We start from the raw sequence: 18,001 nt of genomic DNA, 5'->3' as shown, positions 1-18,001 counted from the left end.
TGACCTAACAGTTTAAACTGTTTAACCGGAAGTACTGTTTTAAACTTTATGACCGACAAAATCTTCCTGAAATGACAAGTGGATGTTTTCTAGAAATAAACAAAACAAAATAACATTGTAGACTTAAAGCGTAATATGCTCACAAAAACATCTTTTTTTTTTTTTAAATTAAATTTTTTTTTTTTTTTTTTAAAAAGGCAAAAACTGAGAGGAAGCATGCGGAAATGGCCTGTAATGCACCTAAGTTTTGATTATTAAATAAAATCCATATATTATCTCTAGCTGTCATACAGTTAAGAGACAAAAGAGGAAAAATTCACTTGTAACCAAAACATCTCCTTAATTATAGAGGAGCAGCAGCTCTGTGTCGCCCTCCAGTGGCAGCTATTGTGCACTTCGCTGAATATGGAGCACAACCACCACAACATGGACTACACAGCAAGTAACGGGATTTGATTTAAAGTTTACACCCATTATATTAAATCGACCAGGAGCCATCGGATCTCTGCAGATGTCTGTGTTTGACGACACGTCGCCTCATTCAGAAGCTCTCTTGTGCACTTCACTGAATATGGAGCACAACCACCACAACATGGACTACACAGCAAGTAACGGGATTTGATTTAAAGTTTACACCCATTATATTAAATCGACCAGGAGCCATCGGATCTCTGCAGATGTCTGTGTTTGACGACACGTCGCCTCATTCAGAAGCTCTCTGCTGGTTTGTGCTGGGAAGTGTCATTGTGTAGTGAGTGAGGGAAACCATTGACACTTATGTTGTGGCTGGGAACACTGGAGCAATGTGAAGTCGCTTTACACGCGCGGGCACCTTGGTTATTATTTGGTAGAGCAACCTCACAGGGAGAAATACAACTTCCTTCCTGCTGTTTCACCCAATCGACAATGCACGAGTCTGGCCGCAGGTTTCTGAGAAAAAAAGTAGTTGCATGGGTGGTAGGTGCTCGTTTCCTGTTTCCTCCTCAAAGCAAAACCTGCCCAGCTTTATTTGATCTCCTTTACTCAAAGTGAATTAAGTGCCATGTTCAGCCAGTCTATATCTCAAATCTCACACAAGATATGGCATCTCCGAAGACTGTGCTGGAGTGGTGCCGCGTCACATGCGCCAATTACCCCAACGTGGAGATAAAGAACATGTCAACCTCCTTCAGGGATGGACTTGCATTCTGTGCCATCATCCACAAACACCGACCTGACCTGATGTAAGTAGACCAGTGGTTTCATAGAGCTTTACTGGATGTGCAAACTCGTGCTCAGTGAGGTGGATAAATACAGTGAGGTGCATTATTTCCTGCAGGTCTTCTGCATGAATAGGACTCATTGTAAACACATTGTTTGTCCTTGTCTGTCTCTCCAGTCCTGTCCTGATTTATTTGTCTTCCTACTGGGGCTGCACCAGATTGACTAATGTGCTGTCTAATCTGGAGCAGAGCAGGACCTGCACACTGTGCCCAGGACTAATCTGCTCTCCTCTGCTTAATCTCTCTCTGTCTCTTTGCTAAACCTTTTCTTGTCCAGTTTAATGGGATTAGTTGGTTTGTTTTGCCTTTTACAAACAATGATTGAACTAGAGTGATCTAATTTAATCTGATCTTGGTGTGCATTTTATGTCTGTGGAGTCTGGAACTATCATTCACCAATAGTCAACAGTTTTGTTTGTTGCTGATTAGGGTTGCAACGGTATGCCGGTTTCATACCGTGATACTGAAACTTTATATCTCAACTTTATTCTAGTTATTTATAAAAAGAGGGTACTCTTTTTTTTACACATACTTTAATTACAAATGGTTTCTTTTTCAAATATCCTCCTGAGACCCTGTGTCCTCATATGAGGACAAAACATTTTGGATTTACTCGACTTTATACTTCATTCTACTCAATTTAGACCAGTTGTCCTCGTTCATGGACACTTTTGTGCCATCTAGTGGCAGTAAGAGCACAGTACACTAATCCATGTAAAAACAAGATGGCAGCCATCTCTGCCAAGTCAGTCTGCAGCTGATCCCAACACAAAAGTGGACAAGGTCCAAAACCTGATCACATTTATGGTTGAAACTTGTTTATTTATGATTAATAATGTTTGTCATTTGATATGGCAACAAATTTGACCAATTTTAGCAACAGGAACAAGACAAGATGCTGATAATTAGGGAGTACTTGTTTGAAGACATTGGGGCTTTAGTATCGTCTCATTTGAGGACCCTAGGACTTTATAGTTGTCTCATTTGAGGACACTGGGACTCAATTATCTCTTTTAAGGACAATGGGACTTTATTATCATCTCGTTTGAGGACATTAGGACTTTCTGATAGTCTCATTTGAGGATATTGGGACTTTAGACCTGTTTGAGGACATTTAGACTTTATTGTTGTCCCATTTGCGGACATTGGGACTTTATTATTGTCTTGTTTGAGGACAGTAGGACTTTTGGTTGTCTCATTTGAGGACATTGGGAACTGTTAACTTAACTGTTGTCCCATTTGAGGATATTAGGACTTTATTATCGTTTCATCTGAGGACACTGGGACTTAACTGTTGTCCTGTTTAAGGACATGAAGACTTTATTATTGTCTCGTTTGAGGACATTGGGCCTTTATTGTTGTCCCGTTTTAGGATACTGGGACTTAAGTCTTGTTTGAGGACACTGGGACTTTATTATCACCTCGTTTGAGGACACTGGGACTTAATTATCATCTCGCTTGAGGACATTGGGACTTTATGGTAGTCTCATTTGAGGATATTGGGACTTTAGACCTGTTTGGGGACATTTAGACTTTATTGTCTCATTTGAGGATATTGGGACTTTAGACCTGTTTGGGGACATTTAGACTTTATTGTCTCATTTGAGGATATTGGGACTTTATTATCGTCTCATCTGAGGACACTGGGACTTAACTGTTGTCCTGTTTAAGGACATGAAGACTTTATTATTGTCTCGTTTGAGGACATTGAGACTTATTATTGTCTCATTTGAGGACACTAGGACTTTGTGGTCATCTCATTTGAGGACATTGGGACTTTATTATTGTCTCGTTTGAGGACATTAGAACTTTATTATCATTGACAATGCTTAGTGTTTTATACTTATTGGGTCCTACTGATCCCAAATTAAATTAAAAATGCATGCCAAACAATAGTTCAGGTCTCAGGAGGAAATAGTAATAAAACATTTGTTTAACCAAAAATAACCTTTCCATTTTAATTCCTGTGAGGGTCGTTCTGACTGATGAAACCACAATATTTTCAGAGACGGTTATTGTACTGCAAAAATCTCATACCGTTGCAACCCTATTTGTGATTTAGTCTTTTCATCATCACTTAATCCCAATCTCTCTGTTTCCTCACCTTGATCCAGAGATTTCAGCTCCTTGTCCAAAGATAATGTTTATCAGAATAACAAACTGGTGAGTCGTTTCCATCGAGCATGTTTCTCTCAACTCTGTGTTTGGTGTTACTGACCATTACTAACGCTGTAAAACAGAAATAAAAAATTGTGGTAATTTTTATTCATGTAAGTACCTTCCTACAATCATCAACATTCTCTGTTTATCTTTCCTGGTTTCCTGAAGGCATTTGATACAGCAGCGAGGGAGCTGGGCATCCCCCCGCTGCTGGACCCAAAGGACATGGTGTCCGCCAAGGTGCCTGATTGCTTGAGCGTCATCACCTACCTTTCCCAGTACTACTACTACTTCAACAGGAAGTCTTATGGTGTACTAGGTAAAGCCTTTTCTGTTTTTGTAGCAAGTGGGGGTTCATTGTCTTTACCAAGCACTTTACCAAGGCACATGATTATTTAAGGATACTAACAGGTTCTTAGGAATTTATCTGTGATGTTTGGGCTCCCTAAGGTACACACATTCATGCCCCTCGATGAATTAGCTCTTAAAGGGAGAGCTCACCCCAGAATCAAAAGTATGTTTTTCCTAGAGTGCCCTCTAGTTACATTATATTGGAGAGAAGGCAGACATCTCTACGGCTGATATCTGCAACTCACACCTAAACAATGTACACTGAGAAATAGCAGAGGTAAGAGGAAAAGCATGTATTTTTGATTTTGGGGTGAAGTTTTTGGGTGAAGTAGTGACTGCTTTATTACCAGTCTTTTACTCCTCATCGACTCACATCATGGGAATATCACATTCAGACAGCCGACACCCCTCCAGTTCTCAAAACAACTAAGCACATGTTCATCTTCATCTTATTGTTTACCAAACTTTGCTCCTTTTGCATGTTTTTTCTTGACTTTGCAGCCGGTCTCGCCAGTTTGAAGTCATCACATGTCGCTTTTCTAAACAACCTCACAAAGACTAAAAGTCCGGATAGTCTCAAACCCCTGAAGGTAATTTTAACGTACATATAATCCCAGTGTTTTCTCATGCTCCTGTCATCTCTGCTGCAGGGTTATCAGTCTTAGTCACTGGTTTCTCTTCCCTGTTCAGAGTCTGACTCATCTGGAAACCAGTAGAGAAGATCGTTTGTCCAACGCGAGGCCACGGACGGTGTGTAGTTTGTGTTTTAGGCCTGTTCACCTGATCCAGAGACATCTGATTGACGGGAAGGTCTACCATCGCAGCTGTTTCAGGTAACAGCACAGTTCACAAGGTAACAGCAGCTTTTTTATTGCTTTGTCAGTGTTTAGATTCAGGTTCATCTAGACTGTGTACGTCTTGAGACAAGCTACAGTTCACACATAAGAATGTGTTTCAAATGTGTTTCAAGTGACCACTGTGATCACCATTACTCACGACGATAGCTGAAGCAGCAGGAGAGGAGAGCTGGGTTTGTTTGTTTCAAATTGTTAAAGGATTTCCTTCAATGCATTTGGTTTATAACACGTGTGAGTTATTTAGACATCAGTGCAGGTAAATTATAGGATTAACTTTTTTTCTGTTAATGTCTTAAGGATGCTTTCACAGCAACACATTTCATCTTTGTTTTATAGGTGCAAAGTATGCTGCAGCACTCTGCTACCAGGCTCTTACACACAGGGAAGTGATGCTGGCTCCTTGATCTGCACTCACCACTTAACAGACAGTGAAAGTACCCGCGTTGACCTCAGTCAGCCAGTCAGATCTGCTGAGAGTCGACCCAAACGTGATTATCAGTCAGGTTATTTTTCTCTGGGTGGATCGGCTATTAGCAGCGTCCCTCATTACACTAAGAAAACAGAGTCACAGGATAGACTGGTTTGTAAAACAATAGAGACCGAGGGGAAAGAGAGGCAGGAGAGGATCAAAGAGGTGAAAGAGGAAGGAAACAGAGACTCACCTGTTGGACCGAAGAAGCCAGCGCGTCCTCGTCTTCCTGGAAAAGCTGGATCGGCACCCATTCCGACAGATAGCGAGTCACAACAGGAAGGGGCAAAGACTCAAGAGACATCTGAGCTCTCTTCACAGTGTGAACGAGCGACAGAAGGAAGGAGTCGGCCGGTTCCAGCGCCCAGGCGACTGTTGGACTCTTCTGTAGCCCCTGTTCCTACACCCAGGAACAAAACGGCCCAGCCCATGTACAGCTCCCGCTCTGCAGGTAAATAGACACTATAGGAGTTTACTTAGTATGTTTATGTGCTGCTCTGTTTCATGACTGAGTGGGGAAAAATGAAACAATTTTTTCTCTGTGCAGGTTGGCCACCCAGCCAAGATGGATGTTCACCCGTCTCATCTCGTGTGTGAGTGAACATAAAGAGTCTGTATCCCTCTTGATCGTGTTATATTTTTAAACATCTCAGTGTACCTTTGGAATTTACAGCTACAAATTGATTAAAGGAACACTTCAAACCCCTAATGAGCATTTATATATCAGTTACTCACCCTGTTTTTCTCACATTCCTCCACGATGAATGAAAAATCCAGTAACGCAGAAAATTCTTGATGATTTGAAGTCATAGGTGTTGACGTACAACAATAGCAGTTTACAAACTCTCACACAACTAGTGCAGTATAATCAAAGTCTCATTTATCGATTCGTACTCTCAGTACTTATCTATGCTCTGTTCAAAGCCAGACTCCATTGAAAAAAACAGTAATTTTACCTCACTGAACACAGGAGCTGCTGGTCTACCACTTTCTCCATCAGTTAGTTTTTGGTGTGTTATTGTGTGACTTCTGTGTTTCAAAGAGTTGGCTCATATTTACCAATGTCACACAATAACACAAACAAACTAACTGATCGAGGCAGTGGTGGATCAGCAGCTCCCATGTTCAGTGAGGTAAAATTACTGTTTTTGTCAGTGGAGTCTGGCTCTGAAGAGAGCATAGAAGTTTGACTTTCCGTTCAGTTTTAAATACTGAACTTTTAGGAAAAAAATGCTTAGTTAGGAATGCTTAGTTAGGAAGTACTGAGCATACGTCTGGATAAATGAGACTTGGATTATACTGCACAAGTTGTGAGAGTTTCTAAACAGATGTTTTGATACAGTTTTGTTGTTAAACTTGAACTCTCAGTATCTTGATTCTTCATTCACCGCAGAGGTGTGTGAGAAAACCAAAGTTTTCTTCACAAATTCAAGGCAACACGGATGATTATCGATAAACAAATGGTAATTTGGAGGGTGAACTATTGCTTTAAGTACTGCCAATAATTAGCGCAGTTATATTAAGATTTTAATCTTGTAAAAGGGAAAACAAATTATGAGAAAAAATTTAAAGATAAAGTTGTGGCAACATAAAATCTAAATCTTCGTAAAATCTTAAGCATCACATAAAAGGAGTTTTTGTATTTACCATAATGATAATAAGCACTGATTTCCCCAGAAGTTCTTCCTCACTTGTGGAGTCATGTCTTAAAACACGTCTTGTCTTTCCTCTTGCAGCACCAGCCCGACCAGGGATAGCCCCAGGGTGCAAACCAACCATCCTTGGTTATCCATCGTCCATCCTGGACCCTGGACACAACTGCCTCCAATTGAATCTCCTCTACTCATTCCTCGATACAAATCTATCCCTAAGCAGCGAAGCTCATGCCCTCGACCCAGAGTTCGTCCTCCCAATCCATTTGCAGAGGTGGTGAATGAGGAGGCTCTGGAGAAGATCACTGAACCTGAACCTGAACCTGAACCTGCAGCTGTCAGTGAAGGGATTGGGGACACAGTTGCTGTAGTTTGTGCTGGATATGCTGCCATTGAATGTACACCTGAAGAGACTGTTGGAGCTTCAAGTGAACCAGCGAAAGAAACTTGTGTTGTATCAGATTTGGATAAAACTGAAAACAAAGCAGGTTCACTCCCAGATGTGACAGACACAGCAGCAGCAGCAGCAGCAGGGCTGCATGCCAATTTAGATACAGAGGAGGCAGCACGGCTGTGTGCCACTTCAGGTACAGAAGCAGCAGCAGGGCTGTGTGCCACTTTAGGTACAGAAGAAGCAGCAGGGCTGCATGCCACTTTAGATACAGAGGAGGCAGCACGGCTGTGTGCCACTTCAGGTACAGAGGAAGCAGCGGCAATTCTGTGTGCCACTGTATATACAGAAGAGGCAGCAGGGCTGTGTGCCATTTCAGATAGAGAAGAAGCAGCAGCAGGGCCGTGTGCCACTTCAGGTACAGAGGAAGCAGCAGCAATTCTGTGTGCCACTGTAGATACAGAAGCAGCAGCAGCAGCAGCAGCAGCGGCAGGGCTGTGTGCCATTTCAAATACAGAAGAAGCAGCAGCAGGGCTGTGTGCCATTTCAGATAGAGAAGAAGCAGCAGCAGGGCCGTGTGCCACTTTAGGTACAGAAGAAGCAGCAGGGCTGCATGCCACTTTAGATACAGAGGAGGCAGCACGGCTGTGTGCCACTTCAGGTACAGAGGAAGCAGCGGCAATTCTGTGTGCCACTGTATATACAGAAGAGGCAGCAGGGCTGTGTGCCATTTCAGATAGAGAAGAAGCAGCAGCAGGGCCGTGTGCCACTTCAGGTACAGAGGAAGCAGCAGCAATTCTGTGTGCCACTGTAGATACAGAAGCAGCAGCAGCAGCAGCAGCAGCGGCAGGGCTGTGTGCCATTTCAAATACAGAAGAAGCAGCAGCAGGGCTGTGTGCCATTTCACATACAGAGAGAGAGCCACAGAGCCACATTTTACCCAGGAGTGTTTCTGTGCCTGCTATCACATCTGCTCCCTTGACGGAGGCAAATGAATATGGTCAGTTCACTTCATCTCTAAGTAAGGTATGAAGAGAGGTATTGATGACTATCAAATCTAATGTGAACATTTTCTCCTGCAAGAGGATCATATTTGGTTTTAACTGCCCCACAATTCTTCATTTTCTCTCCATGTCTAGCTGGCCTGCAGAGAGAATCCCTTTGATCGGAAACCTGCGATGCTCAAATCAAAGAGCTGTCAGGTCCTCCCATCGACACGGGGCCCTGCCCCCGGACATGGCTTTCCACTCATCAAGAGGAAGGTACAATGTCTGGATTTAGAGCTCAAGAAAATTACTCACCCTGGTTAGACTGAATTCGTAAAGAAAACTTTGCTTTTCTCACATGCCTCCACGGTGAACATGAATCTGAAAACAGACAAAATTCTTGATGAACTGAAGACATAGGGGTCGGCATTTGACACGGCAAAACACACAACTCATGCAGTATAATCAAAGTCTCATTTAACCAGTTGTATGTTCAGTACTTCCCAAGCAGACAGCCCTTTCTGACAGGGGACTGAACAGGAAGTGAAACTTACCTATTCTCTCTTCAAAGTCAGACTCCATTGACAAAAACAGTCATTTAACTTTACTGAACACAGGAGCTGCTGGTCTACCACTGCCTCCATCAGTTAGTTTGTTTGAGTTGTTGTGTAAGTTTTGTGTTTTAAAGGGTTACTTTAGAGTCACCAAAGTCACACGGTAACACAAACAAACAACAGATCGAGGCAGCAGTAGATCAGCAGCTCCTGTGTTCAGCAAGGTAAAATTACGCTTTTTGTCAATGGTGTCTGGCTTTGAAGAGAGCATAGGATAGTTTAACTTCCTGTTCAGCTTCCCGTCAGAAAGGGCTGTCTGTCTGGGAATTAATCAGCAGACGACTGGATAAATGAGACTTATATACTGATTAGATTATACTGCAGGAGTTGTGTGGGAGTTTGTGAAAGGATGTTGATATAGTTTTGCTGTCGCCTATGACTTTGTTCGTTTTGGATTCTTCATTCACAGTCGAGGCATGCAAAGAAAATGGTTTTCTTGAATTCAACGTAACATGGGATAGGTAACTGATATATAAATGGTAATTTTCAGGGGGTGAAGTATTCTTTTAAGCTGATCCTTTAAAACACACGTAGTGTTTGTTTATCCCTCATCACAAGATTCAGTCATGAGGGATTACATAAATAACTCTGGTGTAAACTAACACTTGGTTTGCAGAAAGTTTTAGCCTTATGTGTCGCTCGACAGGTGCAGACAGACCAGAATGTGTCCACAGAAGACCTGCAGGTAGAGATCAGAGAGCTGGATAAACATCTGGAGGCACTGGAACAAAGGGGAGTCGAATTGGAGGGGAATCTAAGAGACACCAAGAATGGTTCAGCAAAGTGTTCCTTTTTATTCAAGACAACATTATTTACTGGCACAAAACCACTGTTTATGTGAATGCAGTGTGCGTAAATACTGTGTAATAATGATGTTTATATAATGACTTGTCCTTTTAATTTTAGGTAAAGAGGAGGAACAGATGCTGATGGAGTGGTTCTCTCTCATCCATGAGAAACATGTTATGATGCGCAAAGAAACAGAGCTGGTTTACCTGTAAGTAGGCCGGGACACCTACAGTTTTCTCTGCATCCAAAAGATTCCTGTGAGAGTTGCGATGGAGGGTTTTGAATCTTACAGACATTTTGTGTTTGTGTCTTTTGTCAGGAAAAAGCAGCAGCAGTTAGAGGAGAGACAGGCGGATGTGGAGTATGAGCTCAGATGTCTCCTCAATAAACCAGGTCAGTGTGTTACTGTGTGTGTCACGTGTCACTTTTTCTAGCAAGCATATCTGACAATACTATCAGTTATTTATCACAATAAGGTTTCAGAGCTCACCACGGTACTGAGGCCACACTGGCTCGTCTCTCAGGATTGGTCCTAAGGTGGTTCAGATCGTACCTGACGTGATTGTACTTTTTTTTGCTTGTGTTTATTTGTTTTTTTAATGCTATTTATTTAAAATATTTTATTGCTTTTTATTGTAATGTCTATCCATTCACTTGTTACTTTTCTGTGCTGTTTTTCTCCTGCTCTGTGACGCACTTTGGGCTGCATGATTGTATGAAAGGTGCGATATAAATGAAGTTCGATTTGATAAGCAGGGGAATCGATTTAGAGATCAATAACCCTTAAACGAGGGGCCCGTATAATCAAAAGACCCAATATTTTTTCTTTCACTCCTCACCATACCACTTTTCTGATGCTTGCTGGCCCTTAAATGGTCACTTTGGTGTATTTACAAACCAAACTCTATTCTCCTGTATATTTGTGTGCAAGTGACAAATGGGAACAACATGTTTTGGCCTAGTAATGAGCAGGAACAGCGGCAGAACCGGTTGTAGTGTAATCCCTGTCGGCAATAGAGCACCTTCAATGTATATCCACTAAACAAGCACTTTTATTGGACGTAAATATATGGTGCTCACTTGTCCACAGGGATTAAATTGCAGATTATTGCAGCCTTTCATTGCTGCCGGCTGCAGCAGTCTCTCTCAATATTGCACCCATTTAGGAAACGGTCCAGGTTGGAAAAAACAGAAGTTACCCTTTAACAGACAGATGGATACAAATAACCATATTTCTAACTGTCTTTGTGTCAGGAGGAGTAACACATAAATGCACAACCTCACGTAATGTGGTGAATGTGATTCGGTGTTAAGTTTTGTGAAATGTTAAACGCCGTCGTCTTCACATTCAGAGACTGACTGGAGTCAGGAGGATCGAGTTCGGGAGCAGCAGCTGATGAATGAGCTGGTCGCCATCATCGAACAGAGGAACGAGATCGTCAGCAGCTTGGATCAGGACAGGCAGAGGTGCGCAGAAAAACAAACAGTACATGGTGCTCTCACATCAAAGTATTTTTTATGTTAAAGTATAACGCAGCTTTGTTTGTCTGATCAGGGAAAGAGAAGAAGATGATCTTATGGAGGCTATGATGAAAAACAAAGGTGAGGAAAAAAAATATAGAAATAAGTCCCCCTTAAAAACTGCTATGTTTATACTGTTGTGCATTTTCATGTTTTCCATCCCTTACCCTCCTCTCTGCTTGTGAAGAATACAGATCCAATGTATCCTTGGATTCTCTAAAACACATTCACGCTCTATAAAACACTCATGCACACTTATGAAAACTTTAGAAAATGATGACCCGTGTCTTCCTGCACTTAACTGCAATATCTCTGCACAGAGTTCCAGAAAGAGGGACTAAAAGAGCTAAAGAAGTCAAAAGGAAAGTTCAAGGCCACAAAAATGTTTAAGCTGCTGAACCAGAGAGCAGAGAGCACCAAAGACTCTGTGGACCAGAAGAGCTGAAGCACTGTCAAGACTGCCGAAACACATACTTTGAAATGATGAAGATGATAGAAGCAAAAAAGTGGAATATGATCACAACATGTAATAGTTTATAAATGTTATGTTGAAGAGCTGTATAGACAAAAGGAAATATCATTCTCAGTGCAAATGTTTTATTGTTTTCTCTTCCATGTTTCTTTACTTTCCCTATCTCCTACATATCAATATTTATGCTTTTATTTTATTCCATTATATACTTTTATCAGTGAAAGTATGCAATATTGTATTTGGAAGTTTTTTGTCTTGTTTGTGTCAAAGAATTGTATATTTAATGATTAAACAGGTCTCATCTCAAACTGTTTTCTGAGATCCTAATTATCCCGTGCTGAAAAAGTGCATTTGAATTCAGTCAGAACTGTCAGGCAAAAGCCAGCTAGTCTTGAGATTCATGAATAAGACATAACACTGTAGAACGGAGGTTTGAGCTTGAAAAAAAGGGATGCAGCTTTGTGATGCAGTAACTTTATCCTCCCTCCCGAGTCTCATCTTGTGCTCAGAGTTAGTTCAATGCACAATTACTGCAGGATTTTCTGAGAAGAAAGTAATTTTAGGGTCAATTGATCAATTTTCTGTGAAACCCTGACAAGCTCTGCGGGAGTCTTTTGACTAATATGTCACCAAAAGATGAATAATTAAGGCCAGGAGTGTCAAACATTCAGCATGTGGGCCAAAACTGATCCGCCAAACCACTGAATGACTTTGCACATGTCATATTGATGCACTCATGAAGTCTAAAATGTGTCAGGTTTCAGGAGCAGGTTAAAAGGTGAGTAACCTGCTTCATGTTAAATGCTCCTAAAGAGGCTTTTTCACCCAGACCACAATACAGCGCTTTAAAAAACAATGAATCCTTATTGTTGGTTATATTTTAAGATATTATACATGTGCAAAATATTAATTAGCAGCTTCTGTATCAGATTTCTATCTTAAAACAGTATTGGTGGAACCCTCTCACTAAGGCACTGTCAAAACTTATTGGAAATAGTTTGTAAGGCAGGGGATAACTTCACCTGATTCCTCAACAGCTTCCACTTTAGTTTGGTGTGGTGATGCCAGCATTATTACACAGGAGTGAAATATATAGAAATATGCACATGTAAGACAGTGAGTAGTAGACTGAATGTGGAAACACTGAGACACACTGTTGAAATTGCACTTATTTTTCCCAAGACATCTCAGGCTTAGGTACTTCATTACACTAAAAGAAAGGGAACATTTGGAAGTGTTTTTACTGGTGAGATCAAGTTGGGCTGTACAGTATGTGGCCCATGAACCAAAATGAGTTTGACACCCCTGGTCTAGGCAAACCAAACACATTAAAAGCATCAGCTATACTGCTCTCAAGGGCTGAATTCTTACGTGAACTTCTTCATCAGTATATTTAACAACAATAAAGAAGCTGTGTCCTTATTTTGTAAGTGTGTAAGACACATATAAGATCCCTCTCCAACCTACCCAAACATAGTAACCCCAGTGTCTAGACAAGGTTAAATAAACAGGTCACAATAAAGTCTTCCAATCCTGCAAACCTGATTCACATTTCCTGTAGACCTGTTTTAACCCTGCACAGACTGTTACAGTAAATATGGCGAGTTTTAGCCAACCAAGGTGGTGGCCTTGTTACTGTCTTCAAGAGACATTACAAATGTTCAAATTTCCCCCATTACTCTGCCAGAGCTCCCAGAAATCATGTCAGGTAAGAAAGTTTCCACCACCCCTTTTTATTTTAGGAGTTTATTTGCAAACTGCCTTTTATTTCAAATACTCTATAAGAATTTTTCTCAAAGCATCATTATTATGCAGTCTTAGTGATTTAATTTCCATTTGTTATCTTGATTTTAGTGTTTGCCTTCTTTATTGTAGCTATCTTTTACTTTGGTGACATTTTATGACATGTTATTTGTTTTATTCTCCTTGTGTTTTAAATGTGTTTAGTTCTATAGTACAGCACTTTGTAACTATGTTTTAAAAGATACTATATAAATACAGTTTGTTATTATTATTATTATTATTATTATTATTATTATTGAAAGTAAAACAAATTCTAGACGTAAGTTTTTCTTAACACTCTTTTATTAAACGGCAGAACGAGCGGAACGATAAACAAACGTTCCTCCGGGGCATCCGGAAGACTTCCCAACGGACCAGGCTACCGGAAGTTGAAAGCTGTTTGCGTTCATGTGGGTTCATGTTGACAACAGAAACTGTCGCTGAACATTTATAATTTAAGGATTTACATAGACAAGCTTCAAATTAAAACATGTCCGACAACGAAGATAAGTAAGTAACGACACACGGCGTCAACATTCTGTGTTTAAATGCGTATTTATTTTAATACAACACAACGTGGGCTAACGTCGTAGCTAACTAACCTTTAGCCTGCTAGCTAGCTGAAGTATTCATAGTGAATTTATTATGAAGCTGTGGTCTTTGTGATAACTGCTTTGATGTTAAATTGTAGCTTCGACGACGGAGATTTTGATGATGCCGAAGAGGATGAAGGATTAGATGACCTGGAAAACGTGGAAGATGTAAGTTCGCCGTTGTCTTCTCAAACCCTCATTTAGTATCTAACATTTACTCTAAGGATAAGCTATCAAGCCATTTGCTTCCTAATGTATTTTTTCTTCGCCGCTCCTCTGTTATAATAAAAGTTGGTCCCTATTTGCTGAGTCCAACTTTTATGTTTTGGATACCCTAAAGGTTTTGCTCTTATGTGCAGGAGGACCAGGAGAACGTGCAGATCCTGCCCGCAGGAGAGGGCCAGCAGGCCAACCAGAAGAGGATCACAACACCTTACATGACTAAATATGAGAGAGCCAGAGTGCTTGGGACACGAGCTCTCCAGATAGCGTGAGTGTTTTTTTATGTGTTGACCTACATGACTTATGTCCATGTGGTATGACTACTGTGTCCTGGGTTCAGATCTTGCTTTTGACCTCACACTCACACACACTTTGGGGCTTTCTAAAACGAGTGGAGTGTAACTCTGATTGTAATCACCTTCACAGCTGACTGAAGGTTCCTACGTCAAGGTGTAGGGTACAGACACAGTGGCAAGCTTTGGGACAAACTTCCCTCTCTGCAGCGGAAAGAGAAACTGTCGTAACTTTCCAGAACCATTTTCTTTTGGCTTTGAACTCTGACATTTTTAAGTTGCTTGGTTCGTAAATATACATCACTACAATCAAATGAGCACAACTGTTTTTTTAGAGACTTGAAAATAATATATTTTATCCAAAATACAATGAAACCTTTAAGATGTTAGCGTCTGTGTGAAAGTTGGCCCATAAATGTATATCTTAGCATGAACAGTTTATATTTGTAAGGGTAGTTGCAGAGCTTTGTTTGTACGGAGCATCTTTCATGTCGAACTCAATACGGTGTCACACGTGGTCAGTTAGTCGGCATCGATACAGACTTGCTTTTGGAGGGTTTTGTATCTCACCTCCACTCCTCAGTAGTTGGTTTTAGACGGCACTTAATGTGGCTGACCCTCCAAGTGAATGTGGAAATGAAGTGAATGTGGGAGGGTGTAGGGGTTGGTTTAGGAAAGGCAATTTTACACTCTTGTCCTCTACTCTTCTTATTTCTCAGTTTGTACATCCTGGATTTCCCTTCCTCGCCTTTTTTCCTGGCGTCTTATTCCCTCCCACCTCAAATGTTATTTAAATATGACGTGTGACTCAGCTGAATCATCAGCTATGTGTCACACCTCTTTTACACATCACGCTTGCCAAAAAGACTTCCTGAAAGAACACGCCAGTGCATCCTTGCTCATAGCTCCTTCAGCAAGCCTCCTCTCTCCTCGAGATGCATTGAAGGAATTGAGACATCCTTCGAGATGGTGCACTGAGATCAATTTCTGTGTCACAGGCAGGAGGACAGAGGAGAAAGGAGACAAGGAGGCTCAAAATTAGAAGAGCTCTTTCCGTGGTTGTTCTGTTTTGCCATATATTAAGGAGGTTAATGTGCTCATTGTCAGGACAGAAGCCGGTCAATCGCAACGCTTTTTCCTCTGCCTGCATTTTTGCATGCTACTGTTTGGAATTGTCAGTCTACCTGAAGTACACCTGAAAGAAATGATTTATTTATTTCCCCCCGGTTAGTCTTCTTATTCACATACTATTATTGTTTCTCTAACATGTCTTGTGTATATAGATGTATATTGATGCTGAGATATTCAAACTAAACAGAAAGGAAAGAATAGACTTCAAAACTGTGACAAAGGTAACGAAAAGGAAACAATGAGGTTTCCCTCTGTTAGATGACCAGTAAGAGCAGAAACAATGGATTTAAATAAAACTCTTTATTAATCTAGCTTTATTTGTATAGCAGCACATTGACAGCCAGTTTTGTAATTTGTAGGAGCTAGGTGATTTGTCTGGGTTCACTGGTCAATACCTTTTAAATGTAACAAGTACAAGCCCTAAATGTATTACGGGAGAGTTTGGATTTTGGCAGGCAATTTGATTATTTAGATGCCAATTTTGTAGTGATTGTACCATCTGCTGACTTGTTTCCCATAGGATGTGCGCTCCAGTCATGGTGGAGCTGGAAGGAGAAACAGACCCCTTGCAAATAGCTATGAAAGAGCTCAAGTAAGTGATAATTGTATGGTTTAAGTTATCAGTAATATTTTAAAAGATTAAATCATGACTGCAAAGAGGTCAGTATTCTGTGATGCAGAGCTTCTCTGTACTGCCCAATGTCTTACTGTGAATTTTGTTTAATCCCCTCCAACAGGAGCAGAAAGATCCCCATCATCATCCGCAGGTACCTTCCTGATGGGAGTTATGAGGACTGGGGCTGTGACGAGCTCATCATAACTGATTAAACAATTCATCCACTGATAAAACAATATATGCTGGGTCACACCCTCCATCGTATCAGGTCAGTCAGCAACACAAACCCAGAAGATTCCTAACGCTGGTGCAAGAATCACCCACCTGTTCATGATGCAATGTGATCCACAAACATCCATCACATCGCGTGACTCTGTGAGCGGGTGGAATATGAATCCATGAAATCTGCCGAACAGACATGAGGACTTATTGAAATGAAAGAGTGTGTTGCCTGCAGGTGTATGAACCTGTGATCCGACTACACTCCAGTTAAATTCAAAGTCAGAATCTACAGTTGCATTATAACTCAGAGCCACAAGGGGGAGATGTAACTTAAGTGAAACATTTACTTTGTTTTACAAAATACTCCTGTGTTGTAATTATTCCATTAGTTGTTTTGAAGGAGAGAGGTGCTTAGTGTGAAAGAACTGTTTTTTATTGTTATTAATAAACTCTTTTGTATAAATGACCACGTGTCATTCCTCCATGCATCCTTTATCTTCCGCTTATTCAGGGTTGGGTCGTGGGGCTTGTAGGCTAAGCAAGGCATTCCAAATGCCCCTCTCCCCAGCAACGCTTTCCAGCTCCTCCTGGGGGATCCCGAGGCGTTCCCAGGCCACATGAGTGTGTGACCCAGTGTTCTGGGTCTGCCCCAGGGCCTTCTACTAGCTGGATGTGCCTGGAAAATAGGAAGCATCCTGATCACATGCCTGAACCACCTCAGTTGGCCCCTTTCAGCTGCTCTACTCCAAGCTCCCTCCAGATGTCAGAGCTCCTCAGCTTATCTCTAAGGCTGAGCCCAGACACCCTACAGAGGAAACTCATTTCTGCAGCTTGTATTTGCGACTTTGTTCTTTCAGTCGCTACCCAAAGCTGATGACCGAAGGTGAGGGTTGGAACGTAGATGAACAGGCTCAGCTGCCTCTTCACCACGCGGACCAGCCCAACACCTGCCTCACTGCTGACAACGCACTGATCTGCCTGTCCATCTCATGCTTTATCTTACCCTTGCTCATGAACAACATCCTGAGACACTTGAACTCCTTCACTTGGGGGCAGCAACTCTCTCCCAACCCAGAGAGAGCAATCCACTTTTTTCTGGCTGAGAACCATGGCCTCAGACTTGACTCCTATCCTGACTGCTTCATCCTCAGCTGCAAACTGTCTCAGTGTGTGCTGGAACTCCGATGAAGCCATGTTGATAGTATTTCAGGCTTAAAAGTAATAAGGCAAGAAAAAGTAACAACCAAAAAGATACCAGAAACAGTCAGACAGACATTCAGACAAACAACTGAACAAACACATTAACAGAAAAGGAGATGGGGGAGTATAGAGTATGACAGAGATTCAATTATACAGTCTGTTTAAGTTTTCTCAAAACAGGATCAAATAAAGTTCCAGGGGCTGTCAAGTTCATCAGGCATAGCATCATCTTGAAGAGTTAAAGCAGCCTGTTCCATTGATAACAGATCCGGGAAGTCCTTACGCCAGTTCTCCACACTGAAACAGTTCGGTTTGCGTTGTTTCCAGGTCATTAATATTATCCGCTTGGCTGATAGGAAGGCCAGTCTCATGATGGTATGTACAGTTTTTGATTGTTCAATTGGCATTTTCACACCTA

At 41.4% G+C, this 18,001-nt stretch overlaps 2 protein-coding genes across 5 annotated transcripts; both read left to right on the top strand.

Moving 5' to 3' along the window:
- Positions 1-572: 572 nt before the first annotated feature.
- LOC125879899 (MICAL-like protein 1) lies at positions 573-11,826 on the top strand. Of its 4 annotated transcripts, none has more exons than XM_049562052.1 (16): positions 573-1,223; positions 3,377-3,425; positions 3,591-3,741; positions 4,275-4,363; positions 4,464-4,606; positions 4,967-5,550; positions 5,647-5,692; positions 6,836-7,535; positions 7,854-8,168; positions 8,282-8,404; positions 9,389-9,515; positions 9,649-9,739; positions 9,851-9,924; positions 10,884-10,998; positions 11,087-11,133; positions 11,373-11,826. In XM_049562052.1, the coding sequence occupies exons 1-16, from the start codon at positions 1,081-1,083 to the stop codon at positions 11,495-11,497; spliced, it is 2,922 nt and encodes a 973-aa protein (XP_049418009.1). In that variant the 5' UTR covers positions 573-1,080; the 3' UTR covers positions 11,498-11,826. The 4 variants fall into 4 exon arrangements, with proteins under 4 accessions (XP_049418009.1, XP_049418006.1, XP_049418005.1 ...); XM_049562049.1 differs by having other exon boundaries at positions 6,836-7,731; positions 7,918-8,168; XM_049562048.1 differs by having other exon boundaries at positions 6,836-8,168.
- Positions 11,827-13,667: 1,841 nt separating this feature from the next.
- On the top strand, positions 13,668-16,849 carry polr2f (RNA polymerase II, I and III subunit F). Its single transcript, XM_049562107.1, has 5 exons — positions 13,668-13,816; positions 13,998-14,067; positions 14,259-14,389; positions 16,066-16,137; positions 16,283-16,849. The coding sequence occupies exons 1-5, from the start codon at positions 13,797-13,799 to the stop codon at positions 16,371-16,373; spliced, it is 384 nt and encodes a 127-aa protein (XP_049418064.1). The 5' UTR covers positions 13,668-13,796; the 3' UTR covers positions 16,374-16,849.
- Positions 16,850-18,001: the final 1,152 nt, after the last annotated feature.

This window comes from Epinephelus fuscoguttatus, linkage group LG19 (genome assembly GCF_011397635.1).
Source record: "Epinephelus fuscoguttatus linkage group LG19, E.fuscoguttatus.final_Chr_v1".
NCBI lineage: Eukaryota > Metazoa > Chordata > Actinopteri > Perciformes > Serranidae > Epinephelus > Epinephelus fuscoguttatus.
Note: the sequence above shows the minus strand (reverse complement) of the source record. Positions and strands in the feature narration are given on the sequence as shown.

Excerpts from the sequence above, each read along its gene's own strand:
- LOC125879899 (XM_049562048.1), top strand. The coding sequence starts at position 1,081 with ATGGCATCTCCGAAGACTGTGCTGGAGTGGTGCCGCGTCACATGCGCC. Across the intron at positions 3,742-4,274 it reads GAAGTCTTATGGTGTACTAG|CCGGTCTCGCCAGTTTGAAG; the intron begins GTAAAGCCTTTT and ends TTGACTTTGCAG. Across the intron at positions 4,364-4,463 it reads ATAGTCTCAAACCCCTGAAG|AGTCTGACTCATCTGGAAAC; the intron begins GTAATTTTAACG and ends TTCCCTGTTCAG.
- polr2f (XM_049562107.1), top strand. The coding sequence starts at position 13,797 with ATGTCCGACAACGAAGATAA. Across the intron at positions 13,817-13,997 it reads ATGTCCGACAACGAAGATAA|CTTCGACGACGGAGATTTTG; the intron begins GTAAGTAACGAC and ends GTTAAATTGTAG. Across the intron at positions 16,138-16,282 it reads ATAGCTATGAAAGAGCTCAA|GAGCAGAAAGATCCCCATCA; the intron begins GTAAGTGATAAT and ends CCCCTCCAACAG.